The 20,381-nt window shown below is 43.4% G+C and overlaps 1 protein-coding gene across 4 annotated transcripts in view; it reads left to right on the top strand.

Moving 5' to 3' along the window:
- rgs3a (regulator of G protein signaling 3a) overlaps positions 1-8,850 on the top strand; it is a gene marked incomplete at its 5' end in the record, with an annotated part of 320,527 nt that extends 311,677 nt beyond the window's left edge. For all 4 annotated transcript variants that reach the window (XM_084159872.1, XM_084159873.1, XM_084159875.1 and 1 more), the window contains 4 exons: positions 2,776-2,877; positions 4,672-4,733; positions 5,967-6,133; positions 6,764-8,850. In XM_084159872.1, the coding sequence (XP_084015998.1) occupies positions 2,776-2,877; positions 4,672-4,733; positions 5,967-6,133; positions 6,764-6,964 (532 nt within the window). In that variant the 3' untranslated portion in view covers positions 6,965-8,850. The remainder of the gene's footprint in view (positions 1-2,775; positions 2,878-4,671; positions 4,734-5,966; positions 6,134-6,763) is intronic.
- Between the last annotated feature and the right edge of the window lie 11,531 nt (positions 8,851-20,381).

Raw genomic sequence — 20,381 nt, 5'->3', positions numbered from 1 at the left:
AGCCATAAGACTGCTGAACAATTAATAAAATGGCCACCTGGACTATTTACATTGTTTTTACACTGCTGCTACTGGCTGTTTATTATCTATGCATAGTCACTTTACCTTTACCTACATGTACAAATTACCTCAACAAACCTGTGCCCCCGCACATTGACTCGGTACTGGTATCAGCTATATATAGCCTCGGTGTTGTTACTTTATTGTGTTACTTTTTATTGTATTTATTACTTTAGTTTATTTAGTAAATCTTTTCTTAACTCTATTTTTTGAACTGCATTGTTGGTTAAGGGCTTTTAAGTAAGCATTTCATGATAAGGTCTACACCTGTTGTATTTGGCGCATGTGACAAATAACATTAGATTTGATTTGAAACAATGAGATGGTTTGAGTGGGTTGTAGCATGGTCTGTTAAGCAAAATTAAATGTACCTGTAGTTTTCATCACTATAATGTAGTTTATTCAAACAAAAATTGTGAGATTTGTAAATCAGAAAGGGATTGTTACTGTTATCATCTTTTAATACCAAACAATTTAATGTTATTAGTCATTATTCTACTACAGTACATGAAATTGTTGAGAATGGAGGGCTATATCTCTGTCGTACACTGATCCAGCCAGAAGGTGGCAGTGTAGAATTGTGAATTCAGCTCCCTCTCCCAGTTCTCACTGACCAGAGTGTTCACAGCCTTGTCATATCTTTCCACCCAGCCCAGGCCAGCGTAGTTCACTCCAAGTTGTATTGAAACCAGAAATGTTCCAGGGCTCGTAGAAAACGAGTGCCTTTTCTCACATACATTGGCATGGCACCCCTATTCGTCTTTAACCTCACATAGTTATAAGCCAAACGGCGGTGGATACTAAAAATAGAACAATCCAATACATTCCACTTCTCTATGATGATTTTATGCCTTTCTAAAATAGCTTTTTTTTTTAGGTAGTGATCACTTCAGACTGGTGAGTGTGGGTTGTTAAGAGAAAAACTGTGCCAGAGGTAGAGTGTAATGTTTTTAATGTTTTTCACCACATCAACGACCCAATTTTACTCCACTCTAGCGCTAGCTCCTCATCTGGATAGAGCATGGTTTAATACAGCCCTACTCTGGAATATTGTAATCATGCCCAATGCAACACCTATAACCTTTTATGGTGCCTTGTTAAAGATCACCTTCTGTTTTTAGATGAATCACAATGGCCGTTAAGCCTGTCACCCAGATAGCCCTAAAATATCCACACTGATCAGGGACAGGATTTTAGAAACAGATTGTTCACATTCCTTGAGGTCAGCCTTTTTTTCTTTTTACAATCAATTTCCTGATCTCGCTCAGTGAGAAATGCAGAGACATCCGGTGTAAGGGGGACGGGATGGAGGGGGTTGCACATGGTCCCCTCTCTCTCTTTCTCTCTCTCTGGCTGGAGGATCACAGTGCTGACTAACATTTCATCACCCTCTCTCTCCCATCCTGCTGAAGAGATAAGAGAGGAGAGAAGACGTTCTATCTCGTAGCCTTCAGAGCCACTTCCAGAAACTTCTCCACGAGGAGACAATATCACTCTAACCAGCCCCAGCTTGAGGACAAAATATATATATATATATGGGTGGAAAACCCACATGATCAGGTGTAGGGAGAGGGCCTTTGGAGACAGGCAGAGAGAGGGTGAGGGTGTGCGTGCGTACAGTATGCATGTGTGTGATTAAATGTGTGTGTGTGTGTGTGTGTATGTGTGTGTTAGCGTTTGTACTGTATGTGTGTGTGTTTTCAGGCTCCAAAAATGGAATGCTTTTTTGGGTCCTGTGGTCTCACTTGGGCTCTTGGTGGCATTAGGCCAGCTGACAGTGATTAGGACAGTGGCGTGTTAGCGCGTGAGCTAATAGCTAATACACAGTGGAAATCAACCAGGAAGTGGGAGTCGTGTGGGGTCGTGTCCCTATGAGGAAGCATGTGAGGTCAGAGGGAGGAGCCAGGAGCCACCCAGGGATTGTTGGATAGCATGGAGGACTAGGGTTGGCATGCCCTCTCTGGGGAGATGGGGATGGGAAGGGGTGTTGCAGGGTGTTGTTGATGGTGGGGGGTATAGTTTGGGTGATGGAGGTGGAGGGGGTGCAGCTGTGCACCGTGTCCCGTCCCGAGGGCCCCGGCCCTGGGTTATCTCCCTCTCAGGGTCCCTTTCGGCACCTGGAGAATGGTGTGATTGCGCAGAGGAGTGAGTCTCTCCTCCTTCACTGCCAGATTCACTCACTCCCTGCATAAGGACCTGCCAGGGATAGAACTAGAGGAGAAATATATTGAAAGAAGACATTGACAACGGAGAGGGAGAGATATTAGCTGTCACTGTGCTGTAACTTCCACTGGACACCACTCTACTCTACTGCACTTGAATATCCTGCTGAAGTCTGAAATGTATACAGCCCTGGCACTTTTTTCCTTTTTCTGATTTTGAGCATATGGAACTGATTTGGACCGCTGGAGTTTGTCTTTAAACATGAGCTGTGTTTACCATGACTTGGATTTAATTGTTTTGCTTAGAATTTCTGGAAGACTCAACCCCCTTCTCCCCCCTTGGTCTCTTCACATCCCTTTCTTCATTTTTCTCTATTTGTCTCTCTCCATCCCTTTCTTTCTTTCTTTCTTTCTTTCTTTCTTTCTTTCTTTCTTTCTTTCTTTCTTTCTTTCTTTCTTTCTTTCTTTCTTTCTTTCTTTCTTTCTTTCTTTCTTTCTTTCTTTCTTTCTTTCTTTCTTTCTCTCTCTCTCTGTCTATCCTTCCCTTACTCAGGGCCAAAGACATGAAGAACCGGCTTGCTTTCCTGAGGAGGAGGAATGAGTCTCCCGGAAGCAACCCAGCCGGCAAATTCGACAAGTCCTTGAAGTCAGTAAAGTGAGTTTTTTGTGTACTTATGTTTGTTTGTCAATGTTTTTGTGTGTTTGTCGTGTGTGTTTGTCACATGCCCGCTTTCTGAGTCTCACGCCAGCTGGTGATGACTTGGCTCAGATAGACAGATGATTGGGCACTGTGAAGAAGCGCTTGTAAAGCCACTGTTGAGAAAGACATAAATTAAGGAGGGAAGGAAGGAGGAGGGATAGCAGATTAATTACGTCTCAAAGTGTTTAACGATCTCTGGTTATCCGTAAGCTAAGGCGGATGTGATAGCCTTTACAGGTTAGGCGGATGTGATAGCCGTTACAGGTTAGGTGGATGTGATAGCCATTACAGGTTAGGTGGATGTGATAGCCGTTACAGGTTAGGCGGATGTGATAGCCGTTACAGGTTAGGTGGATGTGATAGCCGTTACAGGTTAGGCGGATGTGATAGCCATTATAGGTTAGGTGGATGTGATAGCCGTTACAGGTTAGGCGGATGTGATAGCCGTTACAGGTTAGGCGGATGTGATAGCCGTTACAGGTTAGGCGGATGTGATAGCCGTTACAGGTTAGGCGGATGTTATAGCTTTGGTTAAGGAAGCCATGCGTTGTCGTATAGTTCATTTATGTTCCTTTTTCTACCTGTTTAAATAGAGAACGTTTTAGAGAGTGGATCTGTATTAGATTTGATGCATGTGTTTTGGTGCTTGATTTTGAGTTGCAACATTGTGAAATGTTGATGGGTCAGTGACGGGTCAACTCTGCTAACAGAGCGATAGGTCCGGTCAGACTACATCAATATCCGTGGTTACGTATCTATGTCTATACTGTATTTATACTGTAGCTATATGGCTAGTTTGATTGACAAAACTGGTCCTGGTCCTGTACAATGGCTAATGTATAAGTCTAATGTATAGTCTGCCATTGCGTCTTTAGAGTATGCTCGCTTGAACACAAGCTGCATCTACTCAACTGCTATTTAAAAGAAATTCAAGCGTGCATAATGCAATAAATATCGGCCAGCAACAGTAACAGAGCGAGCAGGAGGTCCATTTGTTTGTGTATGTGACAGGTAGTCAGTCATACATTATACTGTATTATGCAATGTTGTAGAGAGACACATACATGTTTTGTCCACAGAGAGAGAGAGAGAGAGAGAGAGAGAGAGAGAGAGAGAGAGAGAGAGAGAGAGAGATTTAATTTATTCACAGAGCCCAGTTGCAACATTAACTGATAAAAATGTAAATAAGGTAGAAAATGGAAACAAAGAACCAGTAGTATCTGTGTGTGTAGTGTTATTATAATGGATTCACATGGTTTGGTCCTATATTCCTGTGTTGCCATGTCAATAAGACTGCAGATGTGTTGAAGGTGAGAAAGCGTATCCTCTATCAGAGAGCAGAGAGAATGAGGGACGAAAGGGCGGGCATAAAAGCTGGGGGGTGGACCCTCAGGTTCAAACCCTCTCCCCATTGGCCGGCTTAGTCCTGCCCCTCCCTGCCTCCTGAGCTGCAGTGAGAGGGAGTATAAGATGAGTAGTCCAGTGGAGGCAGTTAGACAGATTTATGCACACACACTCATACACACTCACACACGCTCGCTCACACACAGCCCCAGAGCGCCAGAGAGTGTGAAAGAGAGAATAAGAAGAAAGGAATAGCAATTCAACAGAGGACTAGCCAAAGGACCACACTGTCGCTCCTTACCAGTCCAGTGCAGTACAGTGGAGCACAGGGCTTCGGATGGGTCACACTATGAGAAACCTGGCAGAGATGGGCTTGCTAAAGAACCGCTCCGCTTTCATTTGCAGGCCCACCCCGGAGGAGGCACTCAAATGGGGGGAATCTCTGGACAAGCTGCTGGCCCATAAATGTAAGTCTGCCTTTCCTTCTTATTCTTCTCCTTCTTTATTCTCTCCATCCATTTAATCAATCAAACCCAAGGGGATAAAGGAAATTACTAATGCCCATCTGGGGTTGATTGCCATATGGTCCTATGTGGATCTGGTTTAAGTTGAACTGAAGCATGGGGAACAATTGCATTGATTATGAATAAGGAACAATGTGCATGGGTCTGGTACGGGCAGGAAATATGCTCATATTGACATGCATTAAGCATGCATGCCTTGCTTGTTGCTTGTGCGATGTGAATTCAGTGTGTGTGTGAGTTGTTGCACGCCTGCAGTGAATGGGCAGCCTGTTGAGGCACTCTGCTGCAGCTCTCCCACTAATCCCAGTGGATGAATAGAACCGTGCATTACTGTATGGGGAGAGGGACCAGATTATTGGCTGGGTGGCTGAGAGAGAGTGAGAGAGAGAGAGAGAGAGAGAGAGAGAGAGAGAGAGAGAGAGAGAGAGAGAGAGAGAGAGAGAGAGAGAGAGAGAGAGAGAGAGAGAGAGAGAGAGAGAGAGAAGGCTTCAGAGTAGTGTTGCTATATTTGTATGCTTCCATAATTCATAGCCTTGGTCTGAGTGCTGTGGGGCTGGGTGTCCAAATCCATATTCAACTCCCTCTCTTAGCGGGACAACACTTGAATCCCTTTCTTTTCCTCCCTCTGGCTGACCTGTAGGGAAAGTCTCTCTCTGCTCTTAGTGTAATGTAATCAGCCCAGGGGGGTTCATGTGAACGGAAAGGTGTGGGCGACCAGGCAGGGTGGGACTCTGCTTCCTGCTATTCTTACCCTGCTGATGGCTTTTCCTTAAGTAATTAAAAACACCAATCCCAATAGCCAAAGCAACAGAAATCGGTTGACAAGCAAACTGACCCCACCTAGAACAAGAAAGGCTTCTCTTTGTTCAGAGACAAGATGGAAAAAGACATTCCAATGAGTGGTGTTGATGACAGGAAAAAGTAACAGAGTATAGTGTAGGGTCAGTGGGGTGATGCTGGATAACTGTTGTGTATGGGAGGTGAATGGATAGGTGTCTCGGAGGTGACTGCATGCTGGCTATAGTCCCCTTTTTAACAGTGTGACTCAATGGACTGGGCTACTGTGCTATTTTAGGTAGTCTCCCTTACTGAGAGAGATGCCGCAGTGTTGCCATGGCTCTCCAGTCACGTCCACTAACCCACACCTCTGTCTTTCTTTTTCCTTCCCCCTTTCAGATGGCCTGGCGGCGTTCAGAGCTTTCCTGCGCACAGAGTTCAGCGAGGAGAATCTGGAATTCTGGCTGGCATGTGAGGATTACAAGAAGATTAAGTCGCAATCCAAGATGGCGTCCAAAGCCAAGAAGGTCTTTGCTGAATACATCGCCATCCAGTCTTGTAAAGAGGTGAGCAGCAATCCCCATACACTCACAGACCCATACTCACAAGGGATGGTGGTAAATACCATTCAACTGTCATTTACCCTCTCTAGCCGTTAGGCAATGTTTATACCTAAATGAGGTCTCCATTTCCATTTTCCAAATTGTTTACTTTGATTTATTGTAAAAGACTTAGTCAGCGGCCCATCAATTAAGATAGTGTTCTCTAATCCCAACTTCACTCGCCTTGATTCCGCTTCTAACACTTCCCTGACAGAAACTAGGCTATGAACTTGTTCCTGCTGTAAATAGAAAAAGCTGTGATTTTGGCAGGCCCCCTCAGCATTGTTCCCCCCGCTAAAGATGTTAGGTGATGAATGTGTAATGCCTGTCAGAAGGTGCTCCCACAAGGGAACGAGCGAGCTGGAGAGGATGTGAGATCATTCCTGACAAACTGTCTTTCTTTGGCCGCATGACATGCACTAAATAGACTCCTTCACTTTTCCCCTTTTCCCTTTTTGTTTCAAACCTGGAGAGCCGGGTGGAAACTTCAAATCACAAATCAGCCCCAACTGCTTGAACCAGTTGTCAGTAGCACTGAAACTAACCTGCTCTGCTGCTTCTTCCCCTCCCTCCTTCCCTCGTTCCCTCTCTCAGGTGAACTTGGACTCGTACACCCGAGAACACACCAAGGACAACCTTCAGAATGTGACGCGCTCCTGCTTCGACCTGGCCCAGCGCAGGATATACGGCCTGATGGAGAAGGACTCGTACCCCCGCTTCCTCCGCTCAGAACTCTACATGGACTTAGTCAACCAGAAGAAGGCCAGCACCACGTCCACCTCCTCATCGTCGTAAACACACAGAGATTGAGAGAGAAAGTGAGAGACGACGACAAAAGAGAGAAGACAGAGACTTGAAAGCAGGGGGAGGTTGATTTTTTTATACGTTCGCCGTTTTGTTTCTGCCATCTTCCTGTCCCACTATAATTTGGGTGTGAGAGAGACAGCAAGCTAGGCTGTGGGATTGAGGGGGATGTTGTTTACACAACGACCATGATGACGGGCCGATTGTGGATGGATGAAAGGATGGAGAGGAGAGCCCAGTCAGGACAGCTGGTCACAGTCATGTGACGGCTGGACACTTCTCTGATCACTCTCATTGATAATTGATCACTGTCTGTCTTTCATAACGATATACATTAATTTGTCCGGATGTACTGTAGAAAGGATGGGGTGCTGAAACCTCCGCAGACATGAAGACAGTCCGGTACTGTTTTGGCGCTTTTGTTGATATTTACCTTCTTCTTTTTTTTACACCCCCAATCACCCTCCTCCTCCTCCTCCTCCTCCTCCTCCTCCTCCTCCTCCTCCTTTGGAGCCAGTTCAAATGCTGTTGGTACGACACAAAGGTTTGTTTTGTCTTAGTTTCTCCATGTCTCACAATGCTTTAAATACCATTTCCAAACGGCTTGCGAGAAAAAGGAGAAACGTGATAGCTGGATCAATGTCTGGATGACTGGACGAAAAGCCGTTTTTGTCCGGTTTTGAATATTTTTTCTGTTCACGGTGTACACACATCTCTCAAGCATAGTCAGCATCTGTTCTGTTCAGCACCCTCTCACAGGGTCTCACCTCATCACATTCATCCAAGTAATACAGCAAAAGACACTGAGAGACAGAGGGAAAGAAGAGAGAGAGAGAGAAAGATGGAAAAATACCAACAATGGAACGGACCAAAACTGCAAAAGCAGAAATGTGCCACTCTCACTCTAAAAGATCTTGAAAATCTAAAAAAGACTTGCTGCCTCCAAAGAACGTAGAATAAAGAGAAGTAACACTTGACTGTGTTCTGATAAGCAATTCATTGTAGCTCCACCTGGACTCAACGAGGCAGCATTCTCAGGACATTAAGGCACTTGACTATGAAGCTTCCATGCTTGATTTTATTGCTATTCATTTTCAGTATACACATAAAATGTTTTTTTTTTTAAATAATTTTAAGTTCAAACCTGCACTCCATAAGTATACTGAGCAATACTGTTGGGAGGTTGCTCTTTTCATACACATAAAAAATACAATAAATGCTTCACCTGTACAAAGGTCTGCCTATTTATTTAGATATCTTGCTGGATGCTTCACCCATTGCACTCAGCTGAAAGCTCTCCCTTCCCCTAACCACGAACCAGGTCCACCGCTGTCCTGACTTTAAGTGCAATATGTTTTTGTTTATTTTCCTTTTTTTCAATTTTTATCGGAAAGACAATGTCTTGAGCTCTGTATTATAAACTTTATTTGTAAGAGTTGTGTTGCAAAATTCTGCTATAAAGCTGATTTACAGTTTAAGTAAATAATCAAGAATAGATACATGAATTAAGCAAGTCATTCTAACTGTGTACCCTGGCAGCAGGCAGCTAGGGGTTAAGGATGTACATATAATTCTTTAAGAAAAGAAAGAAAAAAACTAAAAAAACAAGAGGTTTCAATTGCATTGAGCTGGAACCTGGCTGTATCTATGTAAATATGAGAGACTCAAAGCTATAAGATGACATGTATTGTTATAAACATTAGGAAGGTTGGCTACGGTCTGCCCTTTCCTGGTCATACACTGCTTGTCAGGAGTTTCATGAAATGTGTTTGATCATTTTCATTGTTTACAATTCAAACGCATCTCCCAAGACAATAGAAATACATTTGGTGTTATTGCTGAAAATAAATAAAACAACCAACTGGTGAAATAATTAATCATGTCTCTGAATTTTCATTCGCTGTGAATTATATGTCATATCTGTATGTCCACTTTGTTAAATGTTGCTAATCCAAAACATTAGCTGGAGCAAAAATACATGCATATCCAACATCTATTACAGTATAAGCTCCCATGTACTAACCACATACTACACAACAGTATGAAAAGATAGCCTGGGTCCCTGGGCTCCGTATATTGTGTACATACAGTACAGTGTGTACAAAAAGACTGCAAAAATAAACCTCAATGGAAAAAGAGGCAATCCCCTTTAGACCAGAATTCAATCCAATCAGCGATAGATCCGCACAATACCACACTTCACACTTCATTTCTGATTGAGCCGATATATGTAGCTTGAATCCAGTCTCCGCGAACGAGGGAATATTGCCTTTAAAAGGTGCCTAGCCGACAAAGTGCAATCTGATTAAATCCCGGCCTTTGTCCCAACATATTTCCGTGATCTGCAAAGAAAATGTACAATAAAGTATATTAACTGAGGGCTCGATTCAATCTGTATCCCTGAAGCATTACAGATTGCGCAATAGAAATGTAGAGGTAATTTCCGATTGAGACAACATATGCAACGTTAATCGTGAATGCAATCTCTGCTAATGCGGGAACATTGCCTTTAAATTTAAATAACGCTGTAATGCTGAATTTCTGCGATACGTATTGAATAAAGCCCCATTTAGTTTTTGTAGCCTCTTCCTGTCCACTCAGTGGACATAGCCAAAAAAGATCTCAAGGGTTGTCCTCGTGCACACTTTCCTAATGGACCTCTGTTGTTGTCAGCTCACAGATGGAAGGAGAGGGGGAAGACAGAGGAAACAGTCGGTGCTCTGTGATGAGTTTTAGGGTGGGGGTTGGGTGTGGGGTAAGTAGGGGTGGGTTAGGACTTGCGGAAGGAAGGGGGATGAGGGGGATGTTTTTAGGATCTGAGCAGTTGGGGGTTTGAAGAGTCAGTTACTGTAGAGATAGAAACTTTAATCTCCTTTACCAGCTGCCGTCTGTTTATCGCAAGCACTTGAACGTGTGCTCACACACACACATACACACTCATGCAGATAGGCACACGCATAGAAACACGCATAGAAACATGCACACACACACACACCACTCGCCCTCGACCTCTCTATCGCTCCCTTGGCTCTTGTTTCCTCCCTCTGTCTGTCTTGTCATTATTCTACTCCTTTTTATCTCCTGTCTTTCTTTCCTACCACCATGGAGGCCCTAGTCACGAGCCAGCCTCTTATCCTTCCTACCAGGCATCTGTTTCTGCCATATCCCCAGGTCAGTCATTCCCTAAAACGGACTGTTGTTTGAGCTACAGCAGAGCACTTCACATTTCCTGTCTATTGCCTCCATTGTCCCAATTCAACAATGTCTACAACTTTCCCCTGGTAAATATACCTTGCATTACATTTTCATATGCTTGAAATATGAAAATATTCTACCCAGTGAAGGAGAAGCCATTTTGTTGGTCGTCAGGAACAACACACTTGGAGAAATGTGAAATGTGTTTCATATCTTGAGTGTTTATTGTCATGGTATCCATGTGACATCCCTACTTTACAAACAAATAATGACAAATCCACTCAGAATATGGAAACTGAACCTCAACCCTGTTTATTAGGTCGGGATTCTATCAAATACGCATTGTAGACAAATGCACTGTACTTTACTTTTAAAGCTAATTAACTCTTAAGCCGACATTTGCAGCATGCAAAGGTCAGGTAAATTACCTTTAAAAGGCACATTGTTAGTGCAATGCGCATGACTGCTTGTCTGAAATGCGCCTTTGATTAAAGTGGTGTGTGTCTCACATGCATACAGTGGCTTGCGAAAGTATTCACCCCCCTTGGCATTTCTCCTATTTTGTTGCCTTACAACCTGGAATTAAAATAGATTTGGGGGGGGGGTTGTATCATTTGATTTACACAACATGCCTATCACTTTGAAGATGCAAAATAATTTTTTTTGTGAAACAAACAAGAAATAAGACAAAAAAACAGAAAACTTGAGCGTGCATAACTATTCACCCCCACAAAGTCAATACTTTGTAGAGCCACCTTTTGCAGCAATTACAGCTGCAAGTCTCTTGGGGTATGTCTCTATAAGCTTGGCACTTCCATCCACTGGGATTTTTGCCCATTCTTCAAGGCAAAACTGCTCCAGCTCCTTCAAGTTGGATGGGTTCCGCTGGTGTACAGCAATCTTTAAGTCATACCACAGATTCTCAATTGGATTGAGGTCTGGGCTTTGACTAGGCCATTCCAAGACATTTAAATGTTTCCCCTTAAACCACTCGAGTGTTGCTTTAGCAGTATGCTTAGGGTCATTGTCCTGCTGGAAGGTGAACCTCCGTCCCAGTCTCAAATCTCTGGAAGACTGAAATAGGTTTCCCTCAAGAATTTCCCTGTATTTAGCGCCATCTATCATTCCTTCAATTCTGACCAGTTTCCCAGTCCCTGCCGATGAAAAACATTTGAGGTGTTGGGTTTGCGCCAGACATAGCATTTTCCTTGATGGCCAAAAAGCTCAATTGTAGTCTCATCTGACCAGAGTACCTTCTTCCATATGTTTGGGGAGTCTCCCACATGCCTTTTGGTGAATACCAAACGTGCTTGCTTATTTTTTTCTTTAAGCAATGGCTTTTTTCTGGCCACTCTTCCGTAAAGCCCAGCTCTGTGGAGTGTACGGCTTAAAGTGGTCCTATGGACAGATACTCCAATCTCTGCTGTGGAGCTTTGCAGCTCCTTCAGGGTTATCTTTGGTCTCTTTGTTGCCTCTCTGATTAATGCCCTCCTTGCCTGGTCCGTGAGTTTTGGTGGGTGGCCCTCTCTTGGCAGGTTTGTTGTGGTGCCATGTTCTTTCAATTTTTTAATAATGGATTTAATGGTTCAAGTTTCTGATATTTTTTATAACTGATCTGTACTTCTCCACAACTTTGTCCCTGACCTGTTTGGAGAGCTCCTTGGTCTTCATGGTGTCGTTTGCTTGGTGATGCCCCTTGCTTAGTGGTGTTGCAGACTCTGGGGCCTTTCAGAACAGGTGTATGTATACTGAGATATAATAATAATATATAATATAATATGCCATTTAGCAGACGCTTTTATCCAAAGCGACTTACAGTCATGCGTGCATACATTCTTTTTTTTGTGTGTGTATGAGATCATGTGACACTTAGATTGTACACAGGTGGACTTTATTTAACTAATTATGTGACTTCTGAAGGTAATTGGTTGTGCCAGATCTTATTTAGGGGCTTCATAGCAAAGGGGGTGAATACATATGCACGTACCACTTTTCCGTTATTTATCTTTGAGAATCTTTTGAAACAAGTTATTTTTTTAATTTCACTTCACCAATTTGGACTATTTTGTGCATGTCCATAACATGAAATCCAAATAAAAATCAATTTAAATTACAGGTTGTAATGCAACAAAATAGGAAAAACGCCAAGGGGGATGAATACTTTTGCAAGGCACTGTACAAGCCAGTGGGAGCCTGGTTTCTCATGGTGTTCTTGTACTTCACCCAGGATAGAAGGTGGATACTAGTTTTACCCAGCGTGGTGCATTGACTTAAACCTGATATGAGGGAGAGAAGTGGTCGATGTGTTCCCTCTATGGTTTCCTTTTTCTCTTCACGTGCCTTTGTGGTCAAGACTGAAACACAAATAAAACTATACAGGAGAGAGAGAGACAACGCTGTCCTTCAGTGGACTCCAGTCCTGCCCAATCAGCCGATTTGTATTTCATTTATCCTTGATCCAGAACTTGGTAGTCAGGAGTAGAGACAAAGATAAGTTAATCAAATATCATGGAGAGGTGCCAGCAGATACTGTGGTCCTAAGGAACTGGATTTTCACACTCTTGACATCCTTCCACAAACCTCACTTGCATAACCTGAGAAGCTATAACTGAGATAGAGCTCCATTGTGTTCCTGGATGTTCTGAATGCACATCACAGCAGCCCCACTCACATGGACCCAAACAAAACCCATCATCGCTAGCAGTCTGGCTGTGAGAGACCCGACCAAAACAATTCAGGGGCGTTTACAGTGTGCCTGTCTTGCTGCAGCCAATAGGGCCCAGGGTTGCACAGAGCAGTGCCTTATATGCCCCTAGCCCTCTCTACTCTGCCCCCTAACCCAACCCACTTCTCCAGCTACTTCCCACTCAGAGCCACATGCCCATCTGGGACCAGGATTGGTGTCAACACACACTGTCTAAGAACATCGACTTTGTGTGTGCGTCTGCTAACCCTGAGCGTGTCCGGTTCTTCACGTTATGCTGAGCTGTCTGCATAGGGTTGGTCAGCGCTGCCCAGACACAAACATAAACACACAAACTCAGGGAGAAAGAGACAGGATAAACAATGTGCTTAAGTGAGAAAAACAGAGCTGTCTTGGATCAATGTTGTATTCTTTGTTCCCTTAAGCTGCAGCTCATTCTGCTTGGGCACTGAGAGGACACCTGCTGCTGGGAGGGAATTGGGCTTCTCTGGCTGAGACCCAAGGGGGGGCAGCTTGTTTTGAGAGGCTGCTTCCCGACATAAACGCACGCACACACATACACACATGCACATACACACACTAACGCCCGCATACGCAAACACACACACACACAGTGCCACCACTCACCCCCAGTCGCCCTGTTGCCATGCTGCCATGAGGCCACTTCTCTCCAACAATTCCCCCCCATCCCGGGCCAACCAGGATTCATGAGGCCGCATGGTCAGGGTAATTGCAGCTGGGAGATGTGGCAGTTCCTAAGCAGCTCACCAAGAGCCAGTAGGATTGCCGCTTTGAGTATTATGGATTAATCAAGTCTAAAGCCCCCTATTGCTGGCACATACAGTATATGCATTCACACTGTGTGGGAAAGGAGATTTTGAGAGCAGGCAACAGGCACTCTGTTGAGTTGTGGACCAAAACTCATCTAGTCTGAGTGCTTCTTAATGTCAAAGCAGAGCTTGTCAAAGGCTCTGTGAGGTTTACAGTGGGGGAAAAAAGTTTTTAGTCAGCCACCAATTGTGCAAGTTCTCCCACTTAAAAAGATGAGAGAGGCCTGTAATTTTCATCATAGGTACACGTCAACTATGACAGACAAAATGAGAAAAAAAATTCCAGAAAATCACATTGTAGGATTTATAATGAATTTATTTGCAAATTATGGTGGAAAATAAGTATTTGGTCAATAACAAAAGTTTCTCAATACTTTGTTATATACCCTTTGTTGGCAATGACACAGGTCAAACGTTTTCTGTAAGTCTTCACAAGGTTTTCACACACTGTTGCTGGTATTTTGGCCCATTCCTCCATGCAGATCTCCTCTAGAGCAGTAATGTTTTGGGGTTGTCGCTGGGCAACACAGACTTTCAACTCCCTCCAAAGATTTTCTATGGGGTTGAGATCTGGAGACTGGCTAGGCCACTCCAGGACCTTGAAATGCTTCTTACGAAGCCACTCCTTCGTTGCCCGGGCGGTGTGTTTGGGATCATTGTCATGCTGAAAGACCCAGCCACGTTTCATCTTCAATGCCCTTGCTGATGGAAGGAGGTTTTCACTCAAAATCTCACGATACATAGCCCCATTCATTCTTTCCTTTACACAGATCAGTCGTCCTGGTCCCTTTGCAGAAAAACAGCCCCAAAGCATGATGTTTCCACCCCCATGCTTCACAGTAGGTATGCAACTCAGCATTCTTTGTCCTCCAAACACGACAAGTTGAGTTTTTACCAAAAAGTTCTATTTTGGTTTCATCTGACCATATGACATTCTCCCAATCCTCTTCTGGATCATCCAAATGCACTCTAGCAAACTTCAGACGGGCCTGGACATGTACTGGCTTAAGCAGGGGGACACGTCTGGCACTGCAGGATTTGAGTCCCTGGCGGCGTAGTTCGTTACTGATGGTAGGCTTTGTTACTTTGGTCCCAGCTCTCTGCAGGTCATTCACTAGGTCCCCCCGTGTGGTTCTGGGATTTTTGCTCACCGTTCTTGTGATCATTTTGACCCCACGGGGTGAGATCTTGCGTGGAGCCCCAGATCGAGGGAGATTATCAGTGGTCTTGTATGTCTTCCATTTCCTAATAATTGCTCCCATAGTTGATTTCTTCAAACCAAGCTGCTTACCTATTGCAGATTCAGTCTTCCCAGCCTGGTGCAGGTCTACAATTTTGTTTCTGGTGTCCTTTGACAGCTCTTTGGTCTTGGCCATAGTGGAGTTTGGAGTGTGACTGTTTGAGGTTGTGGACAGGTGTCTTTTATACTGATAACAAGTTCAAACAGGTGCCATTAATACAGGTAACGAGTGTAGGACAGAGGAGCCTCTTAAAGAAGAAGTTACAGGTCTGTGAGAGCCAGAAATCTTGCTTGTTTGTAGGTGACCAAAAAAATTTTCTCTCAATTTGTCTGTCATAGTTGACGTGTACCTATGATAAAAATTACAGGCCTCTCTCTTCTTTTTAAGTGGGAGAACATGCACATTTGGTGGCTGACTAAATACTTTTTCCCCCCACTGTAATTATGGACATGTCTATAGGAGCACATGAACAATAAACATTTCACCGCATGCACTCAGAATTATAATTGCTGTATTACAGTGACTCAATGCCATGATTTATAGAACATGATACAGTTACCTTATGGTGATGAGGAATCAGATAGAACACTGTAATGTAAATTCTTACATTAGGGAATTATACTGTAGATGGAACATTTATCTGAAACACAATGTTTAGGAACAGATCATATCACCATAATCAGAACCATAGATGACCGGTCATATGGTAACAGAGTGACTCCATCAAGCAGAGCATACCATTTGAAATGAATAGATCCTAGGGAGATACAGTGCCTTGCAAAAGTATTCATCCGCCTTGGCGTTTCTCCTATTTTGTTGCATTATAACCTATAATTTAAATAGATTTTTATTTGGATTTCATGTAATGGACATACACTAAATAGTCCAAATGGGTGAAGTGAAATGAAAAAAAAAACTTGTTTCAAAGAATTCTCCAAAATAAATAACGGAAAAGTGGTGTGTACATGTGTATTCGCCCACTTTGCTATGAAGCCCCTAAATAAGATCTGGTTTAACCAATTACCTTCAGAAGTCACATAATTAGTTAAATAAAGTCCACCTGTGTGCAATCTAAGTGTCACATGATCTCAGTATACATACACCTGTTCTGAAAGGCCCCAGAGTCTGCAACACCACTAAGCAAGGGGCATCACCAAGCAAACTGCACCATGAAGACCAATGAGCTCTCCAAACAGGTCAGGGACAAAGTTGTGGAGAAGTATAAATCAGGGTTGGGTTATAAAAAAATATCTGAAACTTTGACCATCCCACAGAGCACCATTAAATCCATTATTAAAAAATGGAAAGAATATGGCACCACAACAAACCTGCCAAGAGAGGGCCACCCACCCAAACTCACGGACCTGGCAAGGAGGGCATTAATCAGAGAGGCAACAAAGAGACCAAAGATAACCCTGAAGGAGCTGCAAAGCTCCACAGCGGAGATTGGAGTATCTGTCCATATGACCACTTTAAGCCGTACACTCCACAGAACTGGGCTTTACGGAAGAGTGGCCAGAAAAAAGCCATTACTTGAAGAAAACAATAAGCAAACACGTTTGGTGTTTGCCAAAAGGCATGTGGGAAACTCCCCACACATATGGAAGAAGGTACTCTGGTCAGATGACACTACAATTGAGCTTTTTGGCCATCAAGGAAAACGCTATGTCTGGCACAAACCCAACACCTCTCATCACCCCGAGAACACCATCCCAACAGTGAAGCAAGGTGGTGGCAGCATCATGCTGTGGGGATGCTTTTCATCGGCAGGGACTGGGAACTGGTCAGAATTGAAGGAATGATGGATGGCGCTAAATACAGGGAAATTCTTGAGGGAAACCTATTTCATTCTTCCAGAGATTTGAGACAGGGACGGAGGTTCACCTTCCAGCAGGACAATGACCCTAAGCATACTGCTAAAGCAACACTTGAGTGGTTTAAGAGGAAACATTTAAATGTCTTGGAATGGCCTAGTCAAAGCTCAGCCCTCAATCCAATTGAGAATCTGTGGTATGACTTAAAGATTGCTGTACACCAGCGGAACCCATCCAACTTGAAGGAGCTGGAGCAGTTTTGCCTTGAAGAATGGGTAAAAATCCAGCGGATGGATGTGCCAAGCTTATAGAGACATACCCCAAGAGACTTGCAGCTGTAATTGCTGGAAAAGGTGGCTCTTCTATGTTTTTTGTCTTATTTCTTGTTTGTTTCACAAGAAAAAATATTTTGCATCTTCAAAGTGGTAGGCATGTTGTGTAAATCAAATGATACAAACCCCCCAAAAATCAATTTTAATTCCAGGTTGTAAGGCAACAAAATAGGAAAAATGCCAAGGGGGGTGAATACTTTCGCAAGCCACTGTAGGTCACAGGTTGACTGACAGACAGACAGCTGGATGGGAAACACTGCTGGGGTCAAAGGTCAAAGCTGTGCTGATTCCCCTGCAGCTGTGGCCCGCTATCCAATCGTATTCAATTGAACTGCTTGGATTTCATCCGTTTGTGGCTGGGGTTCGGCTTTCCCTCTGTGGTTATCTTTTGTGTGTGTGTTTGTGTGTGTTTGGGGGTAAGTTTACAGGAAAAAGTTTGAGTTCCAAGGCCGGCAGCTGCCCTGTCCAGCTGTGCTGAGTAGACTACATGTCTTTTAGGATTTGGATGTGTTGCTCAAATGGATGGACCATTTTCTTTCTGTGGGGTTAAGGACCAGCACATTTAGGGTCAAGTCTTATCTAGTTAATGTTGACTCAGAGAGGGGATGCATGTGGTTTAATGAGTTCCAGGAAATAGGAAAGGCCTTACAGCACCTTAATAGTCAGAATCTTATTAAAGTAAATGTTCTCTCACGGTTAAGTCAAGCTATAGCCTTTCCCTCTGAGGCAGTGTCTAAAGTAGTCTCAATGCAATAATGAATGATAATGATCACAGTAATATCACGATCAGTGCTCTGGTCAAAGTTGCAGTGCATTTCAGGCCAGGTCTCCGTCTCTTGCTGGAAAGGTCATGGTTGATATAAACTCATAGATCTATCCAAGCTGTCAACCTCAATTCAGCTCAGCAGACATCAACATTTATGCTTGGCCACCAGTCATCGTGACCACTGTCTCTTGAGAGGAAGGAAACAAGCAAACAAACTCCAGTGTGGACATTTGTCATGGAGCATACGCCAATAAAGTTAACTTCATAAGCGTGCTGAGTGACGCTAGCGAATATCCTGTTGTTGCGTCACCAATGTTCCAGTGCCAGAAGACGATACGAGGTTAGCGTGGGAGGCAATAAAGGAAATAAATCAGAGATGAGAGATGAGAGGAGGAAGAGCATGTGTTGTGTTGTGTGTTTGTGTGTGGACACCATATTTTGTGTGTTTAGTGTACTGTATGTGTGTGTGTGTTGGGGTCATGTCCTCATGAATTCCTCTGTGTTTTGATTGTGTCTGTCCGTCTGTCTCTCCAGGGCTCCTATTCCTAGAGGGAGGATTGCTTACTTCCTCAAATATCATGCTGTCTACAAATCAACAGATTCCAGACACCCCACTATGTATTCCAATACAAAGAATAGAAGCATAGAGCAACGTGATACCCACTGGGCACAGACGTCAGTTCAAAGTCTAGTTTTGATTTACATTTGGTTGAGTTGTCAACTAACGTGAATTCAACGTGAAATCAACAAAAAAATGTACCATGTCATTGGATTTAGGTTAAAAGTTGGGGGGGAAAAATACTTTTTGCAAATCCAATCAGTTGTCCACATTGATTCAAAGTCATCACATTACATTTTTTGGTTGAAATGGCATGGAAACAACGTTGATTTATCCAGTTTTTGCACAGTGGGTATGAATAAGCTTGCATGAGTTATAATGGAAGACATACACTGAGTGTACAAAACATTAGGAACACCTTCCTAATATTAAGTTGCACACCCTTTTGCCCTCAGAACAGGACTCAATTCGTCGGGGCATGGACTACAAGGTGTCGAAAGCATTCCACAAGGATGCTGGCCCATGTTGACTCCAATGCTTCCCACAGTTGTGTCAAATTGTCTAGAAGTCATTTGGGTGGTGGACCATTCTTAATACACACAGGAAACTATTTTTCCTGGTACCTACTACCATAATGCAGTGTTAAGAAAATAAGAGTTACGAAAATATTTACTAAATAAACTAAAGTAAAAAAAGTAACACAAAAAAAAAACAATAACTAGGCTATATACAAGGGGTACCGGTACCGAGTCAATGTGCAGGGGTACGAGGTAATTGAGGTAATACAGTTGAAGTCGGAAATGTACATACACCTTAGCCAAATACATTTAAACTCAGTTTTTTACTATTCCTGACATTTAATCCTAGTAAAAATTCCCTGTCTTAGGTCAGTTAGGATCACCACTTTATTTTAAAAATGTGAAATGTCATAATAATAGTAGAGAGAATGATTTATTTCAGCTTTTATTTCTTTCATCACATTCCCAGTGGGTCAGAAGTTTACATACACTCAATTAGTATTTGGTAGCATTGCCTTTAAATTGTTTAACTTGGGTCAAACATTTCGGGTTGCCTTCCACAAGCTTCCCACAATAAGTTGGGTGAATTTTGGCCCATTCCTCCTGACAGAGCTGGTGTAACTGAGTCAGGTTTGTAGGCCTCCTTGCTCACACACGCTTTTTCAGTTCTGCCCACACATTTTCTATAGGATTGAGGTCAGGACTTTGTGATGGCCACTCCAATACTTTGACTTTGTTGTCCTTAAGCCATTTTGCCACAACTTTGGAAGTATGCTTGGGGTCATTGTCCATTTGGAAGACCCATTTGCGACCAAGCTTTAACTTCCTGACTGATGTCTTGAGATGTTGCTTCAATATATCCACATAATTTTCCTTCCTCATGATGCCATTTATTTTGTGAAGTGCACCAGTCGCTCCTGCAGCAAAGCACCCCCACAGCATGATTCTGCCACCCCCTGTTCTTCACGGTTGGGATGGTGTTCTTCGGTTTGCAGGCGACCCCCTTATTCCTCCAAACATAACGATGGTCATTATGGCCAAACAGTTCTATTTTTGTTTCATCAGACCAGAGGACATTTCTCCAAAAAGTACGATCTTTGTCCCCATGTGCAGTTACAAACCGTAGTCTGACTTTTTTATGGCGGTTTTGGAGCAGTGGCTTCTTCCTTGCTGAGCTGCCTTTCAGGTTATGTCGATATAGGACTTGTTTTACTGTGGATATAGATACTTTTGTACCTGTTTCCTCCAGCATCTTCACAAGGTCCTTTGCTGTTGTTCTGGGATTGATTTGCACTTTTCGCACAAAAAGTTTGTTCATCTCTGGGAGACAGAACGCGTCTCCTTCCTGAGCGGTATGACGGCTGCGTGGTCCCATGCTGTTTATACTTGCGTACTATTGTTTGTACAGATGAATGTGGTACCTTCAGGCGTTTGGAAATTGCTCCCATG

The sequence above is a fragment of the Coregonus lavaretus genome (genome assembly GCF_964263955.1).
Source record: "Coregonus lavaretus genome assembly, chromosome: 4".
Classification (NCBI taxonomy): Eukaryota; Metazoa; Chordata; class Actinopteri; order Salmoniformes; family Salmonidae; genus Coregonus; species Coregonus lavaretus.
This window is presented reverse-complemented; position numbering and strand designations above follow the sequence as displayed.